This window comes from Ascaphus truei, chromosome 1, assembly GCF_040206685.1.
Source record: "Ascaphus truei isolate aAscTru1 chromosome 1, aAscTru1.hap1, whole genome shotgun sequence".
Classification (NCBI taxonomy): Eukaryota; Metazoa; Chordata; class Amphibia; order Anura; family Ascaphidae; genus Ascaphus; species Ascaphus truei.
Genome location: NC_134483.1, coordinates 112,987,836 through 113,012,168, shown reverse-complemented (window position 1 = coordinate 113,012,168; position 24,333 = coordinate 112,987,836). Strand labels below are relative to the sequence as shown.

At 42.6% G+C, this 24,333-nt stretch overlaps 2 protein-coding genes across 9 annotated transcripts in view; one reads left to right on the top strand and one right to left on the bottom strand.

The window, feature by feature from the left end:
- Positions 1-20,214, bottom strand: part of LOC142491099 (uncharacterized) — a 140,834-nt gene extending 120,620 nt beyond the window's left edge. The window contains exons 1-2 of one of the 7 annotated variants that reach the window (XM_075593428.1): positions 20,121-20,214; positions 18,422-18,530 (exon numbers count right to left, since the gene is read on the bottom strand). In XM_075593428.1, coding sequence (XP_075449543.1) covers positions 18,422-18,460 — 39 coding nt within the window. In that variant the 5' untranslated portion in view covers positions 18,461-18,530; positions 20,121-20,214. The other 6 variants (XM_075593411.1, XM_075593435.1, XM_075593405.1 and 3 more) reach the window with 6 other exon arrangements.
- Positions 20,215-20,229: 15 nt separating this feature from the next.
- The window catches only part of RIOK2 (RIO kinase 2), a 29,170-nt gene continuing 25,066 nt past the window's right edge, over positions 20,230-24,333 (top strand). Inside the window, exons 1-3 of one of the 2 annotated variants that reach the window (XM_075593452.1) lie at positions 20,230-20,385; positions 23,069-23,207; positions 24,169-24,285. In XM_075593452.1, coding sequence (XP_075449567.1) covers positions 20,320-20,385; positions 23,069-23,207; positions 24,169-24,285 — 322 coding nt within the window. In that variant the 5' untranslated portion in view covers positions 20,230-20,319. Of the gene's footprint in view, positions 20,386-20,416; positions 20,484-23,068; positions 23,208-24,168; positions 24,286-24,333 lie in introns of those variants that run through there. The other variant, XM_075593454.1, reaches the window with a different exon arrangement.

Sequence of the window (24,333 nt, the reverse complement as noted above, 5' to 3'; positions counted from 1 at the left end):
CTCTAAGCATTGCACGGTCTGACCTTGGGGTGAATTTTCTGGGACGTCCACTCCTGGGAATATTGGCAACTGTCTTGAATGTTTTCCACTTTTGAATAATCTTTTTCACTGTAGAATGATGGACTTTAAATTGTTTGGAAATGACCTTCTAACCCTACCCAGATTGATGGGCAGCAACAATTGCTTCTCTAAGATCATTGCTGATGTTTTTCCTCCTTGGCATTGTGTTAACACACATGAATGCTACAGACCAGCAAACTGCTAAAACTTCGGCTTTTATAGAGGTGGTCACACTTGCTGATGATCAATTAATCAAGGGCATTTGATTAGCAGCACCTGTCTGCTACTTAGCATCTTAATTCCTATGGAAGCAGTAAGGGTGTACTTAGTTTTTCACACATAGCTTCTCTATTTTGGCTTTAAGTTTATTAAATAAATCATGACACGGTGTAATATGTCATGTGTTGTTTTTCATCTGAGGTTGTATTTACCTAATTTTTAGACCTGCTAAGGAACAGATGATTGTTATTATGTCCTGATATGTAAAACCATGGAATTCAAAGAGGGTGTACTTTCTTTTTCACATGAGTGTGTGTGTGTGTGTGTGTGTGTGTGTGTGTGTGTGTGTGTGTGTGTGTGTGTGTGTGTGTCTGTCTGTCTGTCTGTCTGTCTGTATAAATATATATATATATATATATATATATATATATATATATAGATAGATAGATATAGATAGATATATATACATACAGACACACACACACACAGTCATGTGAAAAAGAAAGTACACCCTCTTTGAATTCCATGGTTTTACATATCAGGACATAATAACAATCATCTGTTCCTTAGCAGGTCTAAAAATTAGGTAAATATATATATATATATATATATAGCAATGTGTTAATTTCATATTTTGTTATGGCATGTTTATTTGTTACGGCTTACAGCCCTGTGGGATGAATCTAGATGGGGGGTTATTAGGCGTGTTGCACTGGGGGTTCTTGGCAAGGAAGGTATTGCTTTATTAGCCTGTTTGGTATACAAGGGGGTGGGGGGGTAAATAGTGTAATGTTAGGTATATATGGGTTCCCAGTGACATGGTGCTCACTTAGGCTACTAAGGGTGTTTGTATATTTAAAAGATGATCAGTGTTAAGTTCACGAACCTGTCCCATCTAGTCTAGTATTTGTTACTCTTCTCCAAGCCATATTTCCGGATCTGGATGGATATAGTGCCAAATCTAAGTATGACTTAGCAGCAATCCCACCTGCTCACAATTTAAAAAAAATGCATTATATCGACTTAGCAGCAATCCCACCTGCTCACAATTTAAAAAAAATGCATTATATCATTTTACTTATTTGAACTGGGGAGTTCCTGATCCATGCCCTCCCCCGCTACCCCCCCCCCCCCCCCCCACACACACACTTTCAATGTAAAGGATAGCCACCAAGGGCTATGTAAGGAGCGCTGACAATCAGAATACTAGACAGAGTTTGGATTCTGATGGTGATATTCTGACGAAAAGCGGACACAGCAAGCCTACTTGAAGCAGGCCCTGCACATAGCAAGGCTAGAGTCCTACTCCCCAGGTCCCCAGTTGGTATTGTATTCCAGTTATTGTGAATTTTGTCTTGTCTGCTGGCTTGCCAGAATAAACCTCATGTTACACAACAACTTTGTCCCGTCTGGTGCTAGTGATCCCGGTGGTTTCGGTGTAAAAGTCCTGGCCTCCTGTGTTTTCAGTTGGATTTTATATATTAACTCTGTTGGTGCCTGCAGGTATTCCATTGGTAGGCATTAAAACAGGGGTGCGAAAACTTTTTCCCCTGCGCCCCAATGCCTGCTCTTCCCCCACCCCCCTTCTCCCCATTACCTTGTCTCCAACGGCAAATGACGCCACGGGGTCATGTGATGTTACGTTGCCATGGCAACACATCACCCGAAGCTGTCGGAGACAATGTAAGAGAACTTACAGAGGCCTTGCGCGGTCCTCCAGCATTTCATTTAAATGCTTTGGGTAAGAGTGCTAGGCCTCTGTAAGCCCTGCGCCCCCCAAATCTCACGCCCATCAGTTTGGGCATCTGTAAGAGACAAGTGCAGAGGTACAACCAGGGAGAAAGATTTGGGAAATAAAAACCATGGCTTTATTCAGCTTGACACTTTAAACAATGCAGAGCATACAAAAATAAACAAATAAACAGCCTATCCCTGTGTAAGGGCTAACTCACTTCCCCAGTCCCTATCTGCAAGACTGGGAGGAAAAGCCTCTTACAAACCTATAACCCCAAAGTCCAAAGAGGTACCTTTATGCAAGGGCCCTTTATGTCAGTCTCTGGGTCTTGGTTGGTGTTCGTTGAGGGGCCAGCCTCTGGCGTGTTCACTGTCCGGTGTGTCCTCCTGTGTCTTGATGTCAGTGCTCAAGAATCCCTGTCAGTTTCCTTCCAGGAGGCTTTTACACTTGTTTGATTAACCAGGTGGAGACTGGTTCATTGTCTAGCTGCAATTAACCAGCTCACTGCTGGATTACTCAGACCACTGAGGCTTTCTATTGAAGCCTCATTGAAACAGGGTTAATTCCCTGTTACAGCACCTGTGCATTGAGAGCTTCAGGCATCAAAGGTGTCACTTTACTTTCTGCCACAATGTTTCTACATTTCTGACATAGCTACACTAGATGGATCGGGATGGGGCATGATTTAAATTTTCCTGTTGGGACTTAAAGTGAGCGGCTAGTAGGGACGTCACCATTAAGACTTGAGAAAGGGCCACTTGGGCCCGAAACGGCGTTCATTTTCTTGTTTGTCAACAAAGAAATATAAGCTGATCCCAGACTGCAGCGGGCATTTTTGTTTTATTCTACGCACAGTATCTGACGAGGAGCTGGGTGGTACCTTGCGGTCCAACCCGCGCCAGTTGCCACGGAGAGCAAGAGACACAGGCAAACTCTACCTGTAAGATTGATCTCATTAAAAACAGAGCTCATCACCATTTAGGACATTGCATAGGGGTTGTAATAAATCCTATTTCATAACCCTATCATAGATCACTGTGATATTCTCTCTCCCCTCACCCTAACTGTAATTAAATCATTTTCACAAGTTAATGCCTATTTTATCATTTAAAGTTATAAACCTACAAAGCTAATATCCACCCCATAAATTATTGACTCATTCTTAGTGAGTAAAGTGATATATTTGCATTTGAAACGTGATTATTTATTTTTCTTTTTTCAGGTGTGATAAAAACACCACTTTGACTGAATGGTCTGGATTCATTAAACTCTGTGAAAGAGAAATCTGGGAGATATGGATTGCCAGCTCACGTACCTTGCCTATGAATGTTTCAGAACCCAGCTAATTCTTTGATTATTTAGTTATCCGGTTTTGTTGTCGCAACAAATTTTCTAGTGTCACAAAAATGAGTCTGAAAATTGTGATTTGGGGAGCGCCATCTCTAATTTGATATACAGGATATAAAAACTTTGAAGCAATGTATCACTTCACTTCAGTGGCGGATATGTTCTAAACATTACAGTACATTACAATTACAGATCGGAAAAACTCTGATGAGACTAAGCTACAAGGACCATCAAGTCAATGACAGTTTTGCAATCGGGCCCAAGATAAAAGATTGAAGACTTCAAGCTAGAGACAAGGCTCCAAGTATATAAGTTGGATTAACTATAATTTCACAAAGGGATCAAGATCTAGTAACTTAACCAGCCATTTAGCTGAAAGGAGTCCTTTGTATGTCTGTACAGTATATAGGTTTCTGTTCTGTTTTGAACACCTGCATGTTATTAATGTATTAACACAAGTACTTATTTTCAGGATCTTATAAAATCAGGAGTCTGAACCCGTATGCTTTCTTTCAGTACCAGAAAATATGAGAGTTGTTATCCACTGGCAATACATATCCCGGAGCCAGAAAAAACATCCATTTGTTTACATACTGCAGTGCCTGAAAATGTCTCGTTTACACTGTGCCCATAACCATAAAAAGTAGCAAATAAAGTTCCAAGCTTCCTCTTTGCCTCCCATGCATTTGCACAAAAGACAACCTCTCCAAAAACACTTCATCAATTCCAAGTGAAGTCAAAAACACACTTATTTAGTTATGACTTACTTTGCTATTGGAAGCAAAATAAATATCACTTCAGCAGAAATGCAACTTGTCACCAACAGGTGATATATAGAAAACTAAACAAAGATACCCCTTTCGTAAATCTTAAAGCAACAATGCAGTGAAACATGCAACATTATGCAGACAGCAATAATAAACACAGAATGAAAGTACCAAGTGTTCCTCTAGGCTCAGCCAAAACTGTGCTATGAAAATACACCACTTTTACAATTGCACATTAAATCAGCTACCATTTTACATGAAACTAAACATCTTGCTGAAATCAAGGTTGAACATTTTACACTGACAGACTACGGCTGCTTGACTATTCATTTATTTACTTTATGATTTCCACACAGCAGCGCTCAATGCTACTAAAATGTGTGAACACTACTTTAAACTAGTTTATGGCATTGACTTGTTAGCAAGAAGGGGGCCTTGCCGAGGCTTCCTGGAAATTAAGATGGAGAAGTGAAGCTGAGCTTCTCTGACTTCCAGGAATTGAGTACATGAAATAACCTCATTTGTTTCTGAAAAAGTAAAAAAAAAAAAAAAAAAAAAAAATGAAGTAAACGGGGGATATGTATCAGCTGTTACGAACTGGAGCATTGCTCCAAACCAGCGCAGATTGTGTCATATTTTACTCTGCGTCAATGTATCAAATTGCTCTCCTTGCACTAGAAGTGTTTTGGGGAGTGGCTATAGGAGGAGTTAGGGGTGTATTAGCATGCCTTTGAAACAGTTCCCATACTGTCGTGATTGCTATTACTGTAGATACTTTATATGGGCCCAAATAAATATTACGTTCTAAGTGACTCACTATTCAATTCTGGTACATGGGAGCTAAGTGCCACAGTATATGGATAAATTTTCTTTAAAGTATATATGCCTAAGAGTCTTATCCCAGTGTGCACCTCCCTTAAAATACTACATTGTTTAACGGAAGCTCAGCAAAGGGCTATCTGTATCTCTTTTTTTTTTGGTTAAGGAACCCCAAGTGAAATTCTTAGGAACCCCCCAACCATCTTTAATAGCGCATCTGTAATCAGATGCATTGTAAATTCTTCTGTATTTGATACAATTTTCAAATGACCAGAAAATTGCAGGGAACCCTTTAGGGGTGCCCTGGGAACCCAAGGCTTCCTAGGAACCCTGGGTGAAAAACACTGCTCTAACCCTTTGAGTGCAGAATGGGCATGGCACTAGAGTGCCCTAGCCCAGGGGTGCTCAACTCCAGTCCTCAAGCCTCCGCAACAGGTCAGGTTTTCAGGATATCCCAGCTTCAGCACAGGTGGCTCCATCTGTGCTGAAGGAGGGACTGATTGAGCCACCTGTGCTGAAGCACAGATATCCTGAAAAGCTGCCCTGTTGGGGGAAGGGGGTCTTGAGGACTTGAGTTGAGCAGCCCTGCCCTAGCCCCTCGGGCACATCGCGATCACATGATGAGAGGAACGGAGGAGTCCACTGCCAGCTGGGTCAAGGTCAGCAGGAACAGAATGCCATTTCCCCTAGAAAACTAGCGGAAAGCCCAGGACGTTACTACGTCGTGGGGCCCCTGGAGTGCCAGACCCCATGACATGGTGGCTACGTCATCGGGCACCCAAAGGGTTAATGTATCACCACAGCTAGTGAGTGTTCAATGCCTTAAAGATTCTCTCCACTTGTTAAACAAAACATGGCGTGTGAGCTCTGCACAAATATTATGCCCAACACTTGAAAGCTACGTTCAGGGAGATTTGTAAAAGATCCATTGACTTGCATTGAGATTAGGGCATATCTTCAGGGAGACCGCAGACAAATTATAACCTTTTCAGATATAAATCGGGGAGCCCCACTCAAAAATAGGGGGAATTCATCAGTATGAGGATTGCCTTAATATTCATTTTATTTGGCGCACCATACTAATAAAATGTTAAAACCATGTGTAAATTAAATTTAATGAAATATGGTTTAACATTTTAAAGTTGAGGCATTTGTTTACATTTTGCATAAATCATGGCAGCTTTATGTCTTTTTTTTTCCATTTTGAATATACACATACACACACACACACACACACACACACACACACACACACCTTCCCCAGTGACACACAAACACACAGTGACACACACAGTACCTTCCAATCCTGTTGCTCACAGCAGCACGGACCATACACACAAAACGTGTGCGTCACGTGCACGAGCGTTACTGGCCTAAGGCAATAAAGCACAATAATGATTACCCTATTGTATTGTAAAGTTTTGGGACCTAATGGGGTGCACCCAATAAAGTCTGGTCTGAAAGAAGAAAAAGTATATGCAAGCTACATAGACTGTTCAAAACTTGCTAAGGATAAGACAGTCGTTGAAACATGCATCTAATAAAGAAAAAAAAAAGGTAGAGACCGCAGCTGTCGAATGCCTAAGTTGCTAATACACAGTTGAATGAATTTGAGCAAATGTGTCTTGACACTGACGGAGTTAATAGTTATTAAAAAGTGTCACATACAATATTTGCAAGAAGGTTTTGCCGATTTTCTGGGCTCTGGGAAATTTTGAGCATGTCTGGACAATTTTAATAGTGATTCACGTTCATTCATTTTAGTCCTTTTAAAAATCTAAGGGAAAGCAATGTGCTACAGGCCAACGTGGTAATAAAAAAGTCAAGCTGGTATCATCCACCTAAGATTTTTGTAAATTTGGCAGTAAGAATACAGAGTTTAAATACTAATCTTCTAAAGTGTAAGGAGGCCCCCACTTTAGGTTACCATCCATTTAAAACTCCCAACTAATCAGAAGCAAGCGTACATAGCCACATTACTAAAACTATTTTGACTCTCAGGCAGCTCACCCATAGATTATTTCTCTCCTATTTCAGCAAAATGAAATTATATTCTAACAGAGGATTGGCAGCAAACCATAAGGTATATTTTGGACATGTGCACTGGTACGCCAGAGGTCCAGGTCCATGCCCAGGACATACTTGAAAACGAGAGGTAACTCTCAATGTATTACTTCCTGGTAAAATATTTTATAAATAAATAAATGTGACATACCACGTTCGTGATGGGCACTTGCTTGTTTTCTAGTGGGTGATTGGACTGACTGCTCTGGTGGAGCAGCCAACACGATCATAATGGAAGTGTAGCCCCCTCAAATTTAGTTTCCAGCACCCACAGCATTCACATGACGCGATCACATGAAACGTAAATGCTGTCGGCACTCTAAAGGTTAACTGTCCAGGAGGTTAAATAAAGCTCTCCCAAGTGCCCAGTGCACTCCGACATTACCATTGTAATCAGACACTACAGTTTTTTTTAATTAAGATTTTTAGTACACAGAAAAAAGGACCTGCTCGGGAAGACTTACTAACATTATAGGAATTACACTCACATAGATTTCTGAGTGGGGTTGACGATTTCACTTAGTTCCAACCTCCACATTACTTTTGCGTATATCAAGTACTGTGTGTTGGTAATGATAAAAAAATGCATTACAAAAGAAATAGCCACAGTTCAAGATTTGTTTGTCTTAAGTGAAGTGTTTTGTGTGTCTCTCCACAGTAGTGGTAGCCAAACTGTTGCCCAAGGGCCGCATGTGGACCCTTAAGTGCTTCATGTGTGGCCCCTGGGGGGGAAAAACAGGAAGAGGAGAAGCAGGTCGCTCCCTAACCAGCTCCTCTTGTGAGCTCCTATGACCAGCGACCCCTGGAGGGCTCCCAAACAGCACAGGGTACAGTGAATAAACTCCCCGTCAACTGAGAGCTCCACGTGGTGCTGGCTGTGGAGACTGGAAAGCAAAGTAGGTACAATAACCCCACTGCCCCCCCTTGTCAATCCTGTCACGCCCTTCCCCCCACTGTCCCCTCTCCAAGTATCACTCCCTCTACATGTCACCCTGTCTTCCCCCACAGTCCCCATGTGTCACCTCTCTTCCCTCACACTGCCCATGTGTCACCTCTCTTCCCTCACACTGCCCATGTGTCACCTCTCTTCCCCCACCTTCCCCATGTGTCTTCCCCTGTTCCCCCCACCCCCTGCCACTTGTACTCTATGTCAGTTATACCCTGTGTCAGTGTATAGTGCAGTCAAGTTATACTCAGCACTATACACTGACTCAGAGTATGTAGGCGGCACTACACACTCACACAAAGTATAGCCTGACTACACTATACACTGACATGGTCAGGTTATGATCTGTGTAAGTGTATACAGGTATTCATTTGAATGTTTTTCTTGTTGTGGCCATTTGACAATGAGATGGGTAAATTCTGGCTCCAACTCCCAGTCAGGTTGGCCCCTGTTCTACAGCCCGATTATATCCTGGCCGTGCATTATGGCAGCATCTCTGCTATTTACTCTCAGTTTGGTTTTGGAGCATGCTCAGCACTTTCAGACACTGTCTGCGCCAAACAGAAACTGAGCCACTATTTGTAACGCCAGTTTACAAGTAATGCCTCTGCTGAAGAGAAACTAATAGAGGCAACTCACCCAGACACAAATTAATTATTCTCTAAAACACTAAACTCATTATTACTATCCACACCAATGGGTGTTAATGAAAGGTGGTAATAGCATCCTGCTTAAATTCCGATATTTCGACAAGGATCTTAAACAGTGGCATAGCTAGAAATGAGCGGGCCCCCAGGCAAACATTTTTTTCCGGGCCCCATTAAAAATCAACGTATTCTTAGTCATTGAATTCACCTTTTATTTGTTGTACACGTTCTAGGTAGGGAATTGTATTGCAGATAAAGAAATGTTACATTGAAACAATGCTTTGACCAAAGTTTCATAGTTTAGCTGTAAATGGAAAATAACCTGTTATGACCAAAGAAATATTGACCATTTATGATCTTAACAAATGTTGGCAAATATATGTAATGCAAGGCTTTCAATAAAAAATAATATACAAAGAGCTTTGACATGGCAAAATATGAAGTGAATTTTTTTTTTATGTAGATTCAAAATTAAATATACCGCACACATATAAATATAGATTAAATATAAAATATTGATTTCTTATCTATATGAGGGTTGACATTTTTGCCGCCCAAGGCCCGGGCCTAGCGGGAAATCTGCCACTGGAAAAGCTATTGAATCTCATTGTGGATGGGTGCAGAGAGGTTGAACCTCTTTGCACCCATCAACAATGAGATTCAATAGCTTTTTTTTCTCAAATACTATTGGGTTTTTTTCTCCAAAGTTGTGTAAAATTTACCATACACTTTAAATAAATCAGAATAGTAATATAAGATAATACTGACTGCAATTTTTTTCTCCCTCTCCCTGATCCTCCCTCCTCATTTCTCCCCTCATCAGCACTCTCAACCCCATCATCAGATCTCCCCCAGCCCCCTCATCATCAGATCTCCCCTCCATCATCACCATCAGATATCCCCCTTATCATCAGCATCAGATATCCCCCTCATCATCAGACACCCCCCAGATCTCCCCCCCCCCTCCTCGTCCATGCCTACCTATGGTAATAGAGACAGGCGCAGGGAGATGGTATGCGGTGGCGGCGAGACACCGTGTTAAAGGATAAGCCGGCAGAAGAATCAGCACTTGAGGCAGGACAGCACGAGGTGAGGAGTGCACTCTAGCAGCAGACACCAGAAGTAAGAAAGACTTCCGGGTCAGACTGCTAGAGCGCTCTCCTCCCCTGCTGTAAGTGCTGATTCTTCTACCAGCTGATCCTTTAACCCCGACGGTCCCCCACCACCGCATACCATCTCCCCCCCCCCCTGTCTCTACAGCTCCGCCCCTGATCTTAAAACAATAAGGTTTCTGTTGGTAAATGCCTTACCTTGTGATTGCTAACAATTATCAGTTCAACACTACTCTGTGCAATCAAGGGACTTAGACCTACAAAAATCAATGATAAATGTGCAAACCCATTTTAAAGCTTAATAAAAAAAAATGTTTGTTTGTTTTTTAATGTACCTGAAACAGGGGTCCCACGGTGCTGATCTGTGCTCCCACCCCACCCCCTTGGTTCCCAAACAACAAATACATTTATGACCATGGGGTCAGGGTTTGCTCCCACAGCCAATAGGAGATGCCATTGTTACTTTCTTTTTGCAGTTTCTATGTGTCAAAACCAGCACACAAAAAAAACTACAATTATCTCGGGGAACCGGTGGTTAAGCTTAAAAAAATTATTTCCAGGTAATAGCTTTAACTGGCGAAACAAAATAGTGCTTAATATGGGTATTTTTCTGTGAACTTTGCATCTAAACACGTCTTTTTCAGCCCTGTAATGAGTGGACGATGGGTAACGTACAGTATGTCAGAACTCTAACATCTGCTTCACAATTTGAATGAACTCTATGAATAATCAAAGCAGCTGTATCACTTGAGAAGCAAAATGAGAATGTGACCCCTGCAACTACCAGTCTAACTAGAACACCATGTGCACAGCAAACATGATAAACTGCACCGAATGTGTTTAGCAGCTGATCTTGTAACAGCAAAAAAATAAAAAAATAAAAAAAACATTGTATTCGCTTTGGAAAACTAGTATAAGTAAGGGTGCAATTAGTAGCTGGACTCACTTTAAAACAGCTGTCCATGCTGCTGGCAATTTTGTGTTTTTCATTTTTTTTTTTTTTTTTTACTTTAAGAGATCTATTCTTGCACTTTCCAACACTATTTTTTTATGGTTTTATCTAATGGTCTGTACAGGAGATATAAACGTTTGAAATATTTGTCTGGGAGGTTAAAATTGAGCTTTCCTAAGAGCTCAGTGCTAAAAGTGACCTTTGATGCTAGAAGTTAACACGTAATTATTTTTTTTTTTAAAGTAGGATATGCTCAGGGTGCAAGGTACCATCATTGTATGATTTACATGCTTATGGGGGAGATTTGTCAAATTGAAGGATGAGGTATTTCCATTGGTGAAGTTCATGACCTAAAAGCAGCAATCCCGGCAGCACATTTATTTAAGTTTGTTTAAACCATGGGGTTCCAGGAGCTGAACCACACTATATTCTGCTCTGGGAAGGCCCCGATACCCAGATAATTACAGATTGTCTTATATCTGTCACAGAGAAATAAAATGGCCCCCAAGGCACAAGCCTCAGGAATCTGGTACAAATTAGATGGTTAAAGTAATTACTATATTTTAAAGGAGCAATCCATGCTATATCTTACTTGGGGGGAAAAATCAGTTCTGTAGTATTAGATAAAACTTACTGCGTTTTTTTTTTAATTCAATTCTTGATGCCATTTTGAATTAGTTTAATACAACAAGCATCTTTTGATTTCTACAGCAGGTTTTAGCACACTTCCCCAGCAGTGCTGGATATTTGTAGCACGTTCTTGCTTGTTATAATTTGTTGCCAATGTTCCCAGAAATTTCAGCAGCAAGCTACAACAATAGATAATGTTGTAGCTGCTGAGTTACACTGACTGAAGGATTGATTGAAACTGAAAGGCGGCCAGTTAGTGAGCGCAGGGAATCAGCATTTTTGCTGGTCGATCATGGGTGAAGGAATCGATCGGCAGCTTAGGTAATTCGTTTTCCATAAAGGTAATTAAAGGTTTCATATATTAGAACAAAAAAAATTTGTGTTTTTTTTAAGTGCCGCGCGGACTGCCTTTTTACGCTAAAAAGTGGAAAGAGAGTAGACAGGAGTAGACCTCACACAATTTAAATAGACCATGAATCATGTATGGCAACAGTGACAACACACCCCACTTTTCAAGATTCATGAAGTGATTAAAGACTATTGTTGACTGCTTAATGCAGCCCTTCTCCTCAATAGCAATACCTAATAAAGGAGGGAGTATCGGAAGAAGCCCAGTGGGATTATAAATGCTGTAAGAACCAATTGTTTCAAAATAATTAAAACATTTTCCACTTGTAGGTAAATATATATGTCAATGTAATAGAAAGGGAAACTGTATAAAACCATAGTACCAGAGAGATGTATGACTGGCTTGAATTTGAAAAGGGACACCTGTAGTAATAAAACTGAACCATTCATACACTGTATATACCCTTATAACAGTGATTTCCTACCCTTTATGAATGAGCCTTGTATAAGAATTCTCCTGGTCATGCCTCACTTTCAAGGAGGGATCGTTGGCGTTTATACATCTACCTTAAGAAAGGAATGTGCAGGATGTAAAAGGTCTGGCGAGGATACAGCTATTCCTTAAGGACGCTGTCCAAACTTGCTTTATATTTTCGGACTTTTCTTCTATATGCAGAATATTTTATTTCATGAACATTTCAATTGGAATATAATTATACAAGACAACCATTTGGAAATTGCCTTGGTGTAAACCCTCCCTGCAGGCTCTTAGGGAGTTTACGTAGGTGTCAGCGATATTGGCTACTGAGGATGTGTTACCTTGTCAGGTGATCTGGTCCGTGCAGGCTGGATGTGTATGCAGATGGAAATTATGGGTGCTAGGAATTTCATAGTTATGAAAAAATGCATTATTTATTTACAGTCTGTACATGTGAAATATCTTCCCCAGATATATAAATGTATTCCTAGGGAGGTGCTTTTCCTTTAACTGGGGTTCGTGTCTCACTGTTACAGTACATTTTTGTGTGACTCTCTCTTTGGATCCATGCATCTCTATATACTCCAGGGTCCCAGCTTGGGCTACCCTTGCTCACTGTCTCTGGGAGATCGTCATCCCTGTACTCTGCCCTGCATACCTCACCTGCAGCACTCTAAGGCTGAGTCCCCGCTTGCACTGAGCACGCTGGCGCTCAAAGCATGCGAGCCGGGTGTCCTGTGTCTGCTCGCGCGCCAGCGGGGGGGGGGGTTGGGAGGGGAGAGGGGGGCGGCATTGAGCAAGCGGGAAAGAAAAAAATGTATTTACAGAAGCGCTGAGCGCCGGTGAGCGTGTGTGCACGCGCATACCCGCGGGCGCATCGCGTGAGTAGGGACGTGTGTGTGTGTGTGTGTGTGTGTGTGTGTATATATATACACACACAAGTCACCTCACCAAGCACCGCCCGCTCAGTGCCAGCGGGGACTCAGCCTAATGCTGAGGTGGCAGGGGGTGTCCCTTTAGCCATTGACTGCACCTCATTCCCTCGGAATCCTTATCCAGGTACTGTAGAATGGGTTTCTAATAAAGGTTGATCCACCTGAGTCCCAGGGCTACGGTTGGAGTATTCCCCTATGAAAGCCTGTAATCTTCAATTCTATCATGTCCATGGACCTTACTTCAATGAGGCACTTCTCTCACTACAAAACAACAAACTGCGATATATTAATGTACATCATCTATCCCCTTACTGGGAACCTATTTACCTTACATAACTCTGAGGCTCCTCCAACTGTCACTCCTCCCTGGAACCTCTGTTCCAGACCTTTGCCCTTTCTATTTACAGGCCAGTCTGATGTCACTGTCTCCACTCAGAAAGGGACGGCTTAATTTATGCTGAGTCACCACAGCACCATGTGACCAGGGAAAGGGGCTTTACTCTGTGAGCACACAGTTAACCCCTTAAGGCCCTAGTCTTCCCAAACAGGGGTTACACTAGTCTAACCTTTTGTTGCATGATCAACCAGCACACACTCCCTTGCTGATCCTCGTCTTGAAAAAAGCAGAAGTTGAGAAAATCCTTGGAAAACTCTTTACATGCTGCTTGAAAACAGGAAAATTCCAGAAACAATGCTATAGATATACTTATCCTCAAGATTAGATAGATAGATAGATAGATAGATAGATAGGGGATTATTTTGTGTATTTGGGGTGGTTATTAACTTATTATATGAACTGGGGGTGGGGAGGCTTAGTGCGTGTATTGGGGAGAGGGCTTAGTGTGTGGATTGGGGATGGGGAGGCATAGTGCGTGTATTGGGGGTGGGGAGGGACAGAGAGAGGAGGGTGTGAGGTCGTGAGAGAGAGAGGGGAGGGAGAGGGGGGGCGTGAGAGAGGGAAGGGGTATAAGAGTGACAAAGGATCTCACATGGCAACCTACACGGATTTCAGTGAAATCTGTAGTTCTGGGCCCCAGGAAAGCGATCTGCGACCCTGAGCACAGGGGGGGGGGGGGTGTGTGAGGGACAAACGTTGTGATGCCATTGAGACTGACACAAGAATATGGCAAATATGCAAAGACGACAACCACAAGTGTGGCTAGCTTTGAATTCCTATTGGACACCGATGCTATAGATTATAGATTAGTTCATTTTATATACCTGTCCCCTCATTCTATATTGTGATGGACAGCCTAATACTCTATACTGTATTTCCCCGACAGTCAAGTGGTTGTTATATCATCTTCTTTTGGAAACAATAATTTAGAATTTTAATCAAAATTGTAATTATTATTACATGAATAATTACTTCCCTTGGCTTTGACTACATTCACCAATCTTGCATGCAGTATGCAACATCTGCCACAAAATTGTTTTTATTAGAAGAATGAGCCGGACATGTATTGTAATGTGCAGTGATTTAACGATAGAGCTATACAGGAGATAATGATAAATTCAATGTAACATAAATGGTCACTTCCTTTATTTCGATATTAGAACTACAGCACAAAGTACTTTTTGTTTTTGTTACCACTATATTTCAACTCCTTGAATCTGTTCTCTTTTCCAACTGGAAAAGTAATTTGTTGTCAATTAACTTGCAATAGTTTTCCATGGCAGCGATATTCCTCCCAGAACCAATGTCCTCAGAAAGTAACGCAAAACAAAACGTTTCTCATGTATGTGCCTGTCCTGGGACAGCAGTTCTAACCTTATCTAGGCTCGCAAAGCATCCTCCACTTCCATGATAGCCCAAGTACCGAGTGTGCTCCCTAAGCACAATACAACTCCATTACTTGCATACTAACTGCACATTAAAGATCCCGCAAAGACTAAAGTCCCATTTGTTCTGCCTGTAAGGAATCGGGGATCCGGTCCCTTGTGGCGTGTTCCCTCCTTACATCCGGCTGCATAGCATCCCGCTGCAAGTGACCTGAGAGTGCGCCCCCCGCGGCGCTTCCTCCTTGCCTCCTTCTGTACAGCCTCCCGCGCACCTTACAGAGTGTGCGCGCCCACGCAGGGCTTTCACAGTTCCTACGAAGCTTGGCTCCGCTCTTCACTTGTGCCGCGTGAGGCACCGCTCCCCAGCTGCGCGTCAACTCTAATATCGCCCTCACCTGTCTCCTGCCTCTCACAGCCTATCCCTGCCTCCACAGAGGCCGCTCCACCCCCTTCTCTCATTGGACTCCTGCCTCCATATATGCTCAGCTCTGTCACTTCCTCTTTGGCTGAGCATAGGTATTGGTAGCCTTGTGTTTCCACGTCTCTGTCTCTGCCTTGTGCCTTCTGTTTTTCTTATCCTGTTGCTGCTTGCCTCCCTGTGTACCGAACCGGCTAGACTTTGGACCCTGCTCTGGATTATTGACCCCGGCTTACCTCAAACCATCCGACCTTCTCCATTCCTGACCACGGCAAACGGACTATCTACTACTCTCCAGGCTCCAACCCTTGACCACAGCACTTCGGACTCTTGACTATCCTCCTGGCACCTACCCACGACCTTGGCAAGTATCACGATTAACCCACTCTCGCTAACCCAGACCCGGCGATCTTAACTATCCACCCACCAGGTGTTCCTCCGCTGCTGTGGGTGCGCAGTTCTATACTTTCCCACCTCAGTACCGGGGCCCCACCTTATTCGTGGTGAGAGCAAACTAGAAGGGCCAGGGGGTCTGTGACATGACATACTGTATGCTGGGTATAAAGTCAATGGGGAATATACATCAAGAGGAGAATTTCCTCAAAAATATGGAGCAAGCGCTAAATTATTACATTTGTTAGTCTTGTTTCTTACATTTCTGCATGTCTCTTAGGGTTATTGGTTAACGCCACCTAGTGAATTAAAAAAGGAAAGCTGGCCCAGTGTTTGGTGCATGTTTTGATACATCTCATTATATTGCGCTGATTATCTACTCTCCTCTGGCCAGGATGGATTCTATCATACCAGGAAATACTTTCTTACTTTATTTTATTTAATTAATTAACCATTCATAGTAGGCGGGAGTCCCTGACCTTAAGTCCGGTCAGGTTCTTAGCGAACGGCTCAGGAGCATGATCAATCACATAACCTGCGAATTCATCCACTAGGAAGCCATTTCCATTCACTACCAGCTCCCGCCCCTACACACGGGAGGAGTGTCAATGTATAAAGCCGCGCGATTGGCTGTTTGAGAGAACGTATCAGAGGAGCCTTACAATTTGCTAACATATCAAAGGAAGATAGCTCCCGCCCCTACACACATGGGGGAGCGTCAGTGCATCAAGCCGTGCGATAGGCCGGCTGATAGAACCAATCAGGAGAGACCTGCGATTTGCTGCTATAGCAACGGGAACAAATAAAAACTAAGCAAGACCACTTGGAACCCGCCCCGATGAAGCCAGTTACGGTGAAACGTACGTAGGGTACGTCTGACGTCACCGTCACGTGACGTCGGCTCATCGGTGAGGTTTGGGCTATACACTGTCTGAGTGCTTCGTAGACTGCGTTCGTGGGCAGCAAGAGCACTCAGACTTCAGGGTTGATCTCTCCTATATCTGCCGTGAGTGTGGCTGGTCTTACAATAGACTGGTCGAAATTATATCAGAGTTTATAGTAGTGTATATTGATATACTGAGTGAGGTGTGTAGTGGCTGTCTCAACTCAGCCATCATTGTATACAGCCTCACTTTTCATCTAGCAGACAAGCACATTCAACTGCCTTCACCCCATCTCATTGCAATGGTCATAGGGGTTCAGAGATATACTTATACTTACCTTGGTATAGAGATCACCCACATTCTAGGGTTTATTAAGATTTACTAAAGAGGTATTTATATATAATTACACCTCCATTAAACACCCTACCACACCTCTCCGTCTTTTAATTATTAATTGTTTGTTTGTTTTTTGTATGTGTTTTCTCCAAACAATTTATTTGAATCAGTTTATAATAAAATTTAAGTTTTAATTAGGGTGCACCTTCCTTAGTGCCACACTAAAGGGATTCTATCTTTCCTCTCACCTACTGGATTCTATCATATCAGGAAATACAGCTCATCCAGAATGTGTCCACGGTTGCAAAAAGACCATTTGTTTAGGATATTTTATGTGTGAGTGAAGGAGTTGACGTCAGATGCTAGAAGTCGGCGTGAGGACCCGGACGCACGCAAGCAGATCTGAGCGCTGGGAGCTCTGCCGTCGCCGGTGGCTGCAGCGCTCCACAGGCGTTAGGCTACGGCACCAGTGTCAGCTGCTGCATGCGCGCCTGGCGGCGCGTGCACGTGTGAAAGCCGCGATCTGCGGTTGAGCTGCAGTAGATCGCGACGGGGGGGGAAGAGGAGAGTGGCGGGGGTGCAGCCGTAACGTCACGCGGCTGGTTCACCCTCATTGGCTAAACCGCCGCCGTGACGTGGCCGCGCTCCATCGCCACTAGAAAAGACAAAAATCTTGTCTTTACAAGATGTGGTCACGCATCGCGATCTCTCCATGAGCGTGCAGGCAGCTACTGGGCCCGGCACCATATAGGTGCGGATCTTGTTCCCAACATGCACGCTGTAGCGCGTGCAGCAGCTAACACTGGGGATGAGGCCTTGGATACAACGGGCTGCCCCTGACGGTTTATCACCGCGGAAAGAAGTTGGACATTACGGCGTGCCCCGCAGGTGTCAGAACAAAAGGTTTGTTCCCTGTGGACTGGCACTGTGGCGGGAGGTCGTTAACCACGGCTGTGACCATGAAAACCTATTGCTTTTTTACCCTCTGATACTGCACTTTATTTATCTTACGTGTAAGTGAGAATTGGGGACCTGTGGCCCAAATATACATTTTGCCATTTTCTAAGAAGGTCGTGCTTGTCTTCCTTATTGTTTTTGCAGTCACTAGATACAATTGGTGCACTGTTAGAGAGAGGGCAGGGCTCAAAAAGGGGTGTGCCAGAGCATGTTTGTTGTGGATGAAAATGTTATGACACGTTTTGTGGTTAGATACACTTTTTATTAACTAGGAATGCAAGATTTTGATACGGGTGCTGGTTGTCCCCATATTAACTGCAGCCTGTTACGCTGCAATATAGAAGTGTGCTTACTTACTAGAAACCAACTGCCCTTTGACATGTTTGTGTAACATACACTCGTGCTTGCTCCAATAAAATAAATACTTCTGCTTAGCATGAAAGAGTTGTGTATCTCAATATATGGAGAAAGGAAAGATGACAAAGTTGACTAACTTAATATATAAAAAGAACAACATTGCCAAGCCCGTTTCTAATGCAATGCCCTTGTCTCGCTACCAGAAGGGATGGCTATGAAAGATCATTATATTTACCTGAGAAAACTCTAGAGAGTGTCCGTGTGTAGCGGACATGTTCTTGTCTGCTGGACTCGGGAGACGTTACTGACCTAGGAAGTAGTGGCTGCAACTTCAACGTTTATGGCTGTGGATGAGAAAGATGGATGTTGTAAATGTAAATAACCCATTGAAGGGCTGAATACTCCAGTTTGTGCGAATATTGGGTGGCCGGCGGGACAGCCTAAAACTCTATATTTCAGTGACAGCGAAGTGGGTGTTACTGAACTCTAGATGGCATCTGCTGAAAACAATCATTTAGAATTGGAAACAAAATTGTCATTATCATTACGTTAATATTGTTATATATATACACACACACACATCAGTGATAGTCAGATCATACTATGTGTTTTGATGTATAATAGGATGGCCGTCATATGGTCAGGTGTGCATATTATAGGGAATTGTGCACAAATTGGGCTCAGTACAAGAGGAGGGTCGGAAAGCTTGGTAGTTAATGTAAATATTAATAGTTATGGTGTAGGTATAAGGGTATACATTTCTGGTATGTGCACTGATAGATACATCTAGTGCTCTACATAACTACAGTAGGTGCGCAGTCTGTCTCTGAGCTAGTAGATTGATTGGTGTAATGTGTGTGTGTGTGTGTGTGCATATATATATATATATATATATATATATATATATATATATATATATATAAAATTATTATTATTTTTTTGCTGTATGTGGCTTGGGAGCTTTGTTTGGGTGATGTATACAGCCCTGCAGTGTGTGTATTAGTGTCTCTGGGTAGGTAGGGCAGATGTGTGTGTGTGTGTGTGTGTGTGTGTGTGTGTGTGTGTGTGTGTGTGTGTGTGTGTGTGTGTGTGTCACTGTACCTCGGAGTGGGTATTACAGGTGGGTGAGGATGTATGTCACTGTACCTCGGAGTGGGTATTACAGGTGGGTGGGGATGTATGTCACTGTATATCGGAGTGGGTATTACAGGTGGGTGAGGATGTATGTCACTGTACCTCGGAGTGGGTAGGACAGGTGGGTGAGGATGTATGTCACTGTACCTCGGAGTGGGTATTACAGGTGGGTGAGGATGCATGTCACTGTACCTCGGAGTGGGTATTACAGGTGGGTGAGGATGCATGTCACTGTACCTCGGAGTGGGTATTACAGGTGGGTGAGGATGCATGTCACTGTACCTCGGGGTGGGTATTACAGGTGGGTGAGGATATATGTCACTGTACCTCGGAGTGGGTATTACAGGTGGGTGAGGATGTATGTCACTGTACCTCGGAGTGGGTATTACAGGTGGGTGAGGATGTATGTCACTGTACCTCGGAGTGGGTATTACAGGTGGGTTAGGATGTATGTCACTGTACCTCGGGGTGGGTAGGACAGGTGGGTGGGGATGTATGTCACTGTACCTCGGGGTGGGTAGCATGTGTGTGTGTGTGTGTGTGTGTGTGTGTGTGTGTGTGTGTGTGTGTGTGTGTGTGTGTGTGTGTGTGTGTGTGTGTGTGTGTGTGTGTGTGTGTGTGTGTCAGTGTGTGTCTGTACCTCGGTGTAGCTGTTCTCGCGCTCCCCCTCCCGCTTACTCTGAAACTTTCCTGTATTTTCTCCTAGGCAGCCAGGATCTGGCAGGGAGATAAAACCAACAAGACCCCAATTTGCGATGCAAGAAAAAAATAATAACGGCCTCCCCCGGATTCCCCGTTACCGTGACAGTGTGCATGTCTTGCCGGCAGCCATACGCAACGCTGGGTAATCATGACGCGCTCCTAACCGGCTATGCAAACATCGCTGCCAGGACCTCGTGACGCACAGAACCGCCGCCTCCACGTGATGACGCAGCCTGCGCGCAGGGTGAGCCGCACGTGTGAGTGGTGGTGTGCGTGTCACCTCGCAGGGAGATCACCATGGGCAAGCTTAACGTGGTGATGTTGCGCTACCTCTCCCGGGATGACTTCCGCGTCCTGACTGCGGTGTGTGCGGGTGTGACGGGCTGGGGGCACAGGTTGTATCTTAGGCCTGCCTGTGTGTACAACATGGGGTTGGGCGCCCCGTGTACCTGCCTAGCTAGGTGGGCCTGTAATGCTACGAAGGTGTTAACTGTGCTGTCCCCTAGAAACTTTAACTAATTACCTCAGTATCTCACTGGTTTCACTACTGTATGTGGTTGATGCCTTAGGCTGCACTTATTGTGCCGGCGACACAATGTTGCGTCAAAACAAATGCATTGCCGCCTTTGCGTGCGCTTATAGTAAGCGTGACGCGACGGCTTGATCGCTGGAAGTCATCTCAATTTGATTTTTCCAGCGACCGTAGCCTGACATCGCCATTGTGTCGCCCGTACTATAAGCAAGCGCAGCCTAACAAGTGGAAAATAATACAGGCATTATGTTAATTACTGTTTGAATGTCTGGAAGATTCTCACAGGTTGAGTTGGGGACTCTTACATTGGGGAGGCAGAGATGGGGGGTGATTGACTATCGTGTTTTCTTTGCTCAACCTCAGACCTGTCGACTCTTAACTGATTTGAAGTCACTCACTAATTTTCATCATCAGCATTGGGATTTATAGGGCAGATTCATCCAGTGCTAGTACGGGTTGACGTGATTGCAGGCTTGAAATGGTTTGGCCAAGAATTGAACTAAATGACCCATACTTATGGGAATAATAAACATAGAAAAAACAGATCGTAATTAACAAAATAATGTCTTATGTTGGATGTGCATTTGGGTCTTCTTTGTTTAGTGGTGTAATACTGTATGAGATTTATCAAAGAAAATAATTCCCATTTAAATCAATTTAGTATTTTATATATCTGGTATAATTTTTTTTTGCACAAGTTCACCACTTGCCTTGATGCATACATTTCAATGGAATATTACTGGTAAAAGGCAATGAAAGTTAAAATGATATCTATTTAATCTAGATTTCACACATCTCACTGATTTTAGACCTTGGACTGAGATTGTCAAATGTATTCACTACCTTTGCATGAGGGCAGCTGTTTTAGAGCAGCATTTGATTCCTGTACAAACAGGACTATCAAGCCAACAGAATTTAGAGTTTTGAACAGTGGATTAATGTATGTGAAATGACAGGGAAATAATCGTAACTAATCACTGTGACGTCAGATATGATAGTAAAGTGTACAGGCATACCCCGGTTTAAGGACACTCACTTTAAGTACACTCGCAAGTAAGGACAAATCGCCCAACAGGCAAACGGCAGCTCGCGCATGCGCCTGTCAGCATGTCCTGAACAGTATTACCGGCTCCCTACCTGTACCGAAGCTGTGCGCAAGCGGGGAGACTATAGAGCCTGTTACACATGCGTTATTTATATCAGTTATGCACGTATATGACGATTGCAGTACAGTACATGCACCAATAAGTGGGGAAAAGGTAGTGCTTCACTTTAAGTACATTTTCGCTTTACATACATGGTCTGGACCCATTGCGTACGTTAATGTGGGGTATGCCTGTAAAAAACTGAGCCTGTCTTCCAGTAAATGAGCCTTGGCCTTCATCTCTGCCTACATTAGGAAACTGAATATGGATGGGTTTGGTGTTTTTTTTATCTTTCACTCATTGAACATACTGTGTGAGCAATACACGGGTACCAAGTCAACCTATAGTATGTATATATTTTACTATATTGCTAAAACATATCTTATGGGGAGAAATGTGGCAATCAGAATGCACTGGGTTAGAGTTACAAGACTAGGGCTAAGGCCATTTTTCATCAAGCGAGGCTGAAAACACTGCACATACAAATGACATGCATCAGAGCAGTATCATTAACAAGATATCTCTGCAGAGGTCAGTGGGAAAGATGCACAGGATACAGGTGGTGTTCTGTGATCCGCTCCACAATAGAATGAGAGCGTTCTCAAGGATACAAAAGTGACTTTTTTAATATTGTTTAGCATGTCCTTGTAATAACTAGCAGCAACATGGCTAGTAGCCAGTTTGGCACTCCTTCAATGTTGAACAGCCTTGTTCTAGAATAGATGATAGTTCTAGTTACTTTACATAGAATTCTGAATTTCTCCCAAAATTTTCTGCAGCTGCGTTTTGTAAACTCTGTAAAATTAAAAGTGACTGTGGATCTTACTGATGCCTCAGATTGGCAAATGCATTTTTGTTACTTGTTGGATTAAGAATCAGTTAATACATACAGTAGAAAGTGGATATTCTTGTTCTTGGCCTAAAGATTTTTTAAGCAGCCAGCTGCTAATATAGTCAATATAAGAAAGCAAAACAGCACCAGTATTCCTTTGTTCACAGTATATACAGTAGATCAAAGTTCAAATCACAAAATGCCTATTTCACTTTTTCAAACATTTGTCAAGATCTGATATTAGGAGTTCCCATTGAATGATACACACCACAGAAGCAAAAGACGACATAGTTTTCCGTTTGTTTGTTTGTTTTTACATTTTTAGTAGATAGGACCTATTTCTCTGCTTTTTCAACGATACACAGGGTACTTTTTTTTCAAAGTATTTTATCTGTGATGGAATGTTTGAGTAAGTTTTTCAGCTTGTGCATGTTTAAATTGCCTGTTTGTTTTCTACACCGTAAAAACAAATTGTAATATGTAACCGTTACATTTTTTTTTTATCATGCTCTTCAGTATGTCATATTTTTCGTTTAGGTTGAAATGGGAATGAAGAACCATGAGATTGTGCCAGCGAGTTTAATTGCCTCCATAGCCAGCCTAAAATTTGGCGGTTGCAATAAAGTTTTGCGAGAGCTGGTAAAACACAAGCTCGTTGCATATGAACGCACAAAAAGTGAGTCTTTCAAACACTTTACCAGAGTTCTTTTCCTGGATTATTCGCTATTCTGCATATGGGGATTATCATTTTAAATCACCAGTTCGACGTATAGGTTTGGGAACCTGCCGGAGATTTCTGAATGTGCTTACAAGTGTTATTATTACTGTACTCCGGTACGTTGGAAGGTTTTGTCTCGTTTAGTTACTCACCATAACTTGTTTGTGTACCTGTACTCTCAAATAAATGTTGTAGGGTTCTACCAAACTCCAAATGAAATGACTAATTTGTTTTAGAGAGAGCGTTCCAGAGATTATTAACGAGGGATTTAAGATCCATATGAATAACTTTAGTGCCACAAGTGTGGGTAGTTTTTTTTTTTTTATTTTTTTTTTTAAAGTAGCAATTAAAATATTTACACACACCACTTTAAACCAGTACCTCCCCTGTCACGACTGGAGGAAATGGCTTAAAGAACTGCAGACTCAAATTTGAATACTGGGAAAGTCATTATTGTTGTGATAGGTACAAAACATAGGGGCGCAAATGAATAACTTTTCAATGTACTGTAGGCCTAAAGTGTGGATTATTGCTTGGGTACGATATACTTATGCAGGGAAAGAGTGCTTCTCCCTGCAATAGGGGAGTCCCTTTTATAGTGTGTTTGTGGGTGTGTTCCATAATCATCTGTCCTGCAAGATTCATAGTCGGCAACAACTATGAAATAATACATGTCAATTAATAGTTATCAAGGTCGTGGGGCACTACCTACAGTATTCCCTTGTTTACCTTATTTAACAATTTACATGTGCTAGTTGAATGCATTTGTATGCGTTATTCTCTTGTCTTCATTTGTAAATATTAATTCGGTTGTGCATTTTAGTTAATTGACATTGAAACAATCATTGATTTGGTTGTAATATCAAATGTGTAGTTTAAGTGTTTGACTAATATTTTTGATCTTTATTTAACCTTTTAGCTGTACAGGGCTATCGTTTAAATTATGGCGGGTATGATTACTTGGCGTTGAAAACCCTTTCTTCTCGGGACGTTGTCACTTTAGTTGGAAACCAGATGGGTGTTGGTAAAGAGTCAGGTACAATGATTTCTTCTTCAAACCTTACATTATTACTTGAACACTATA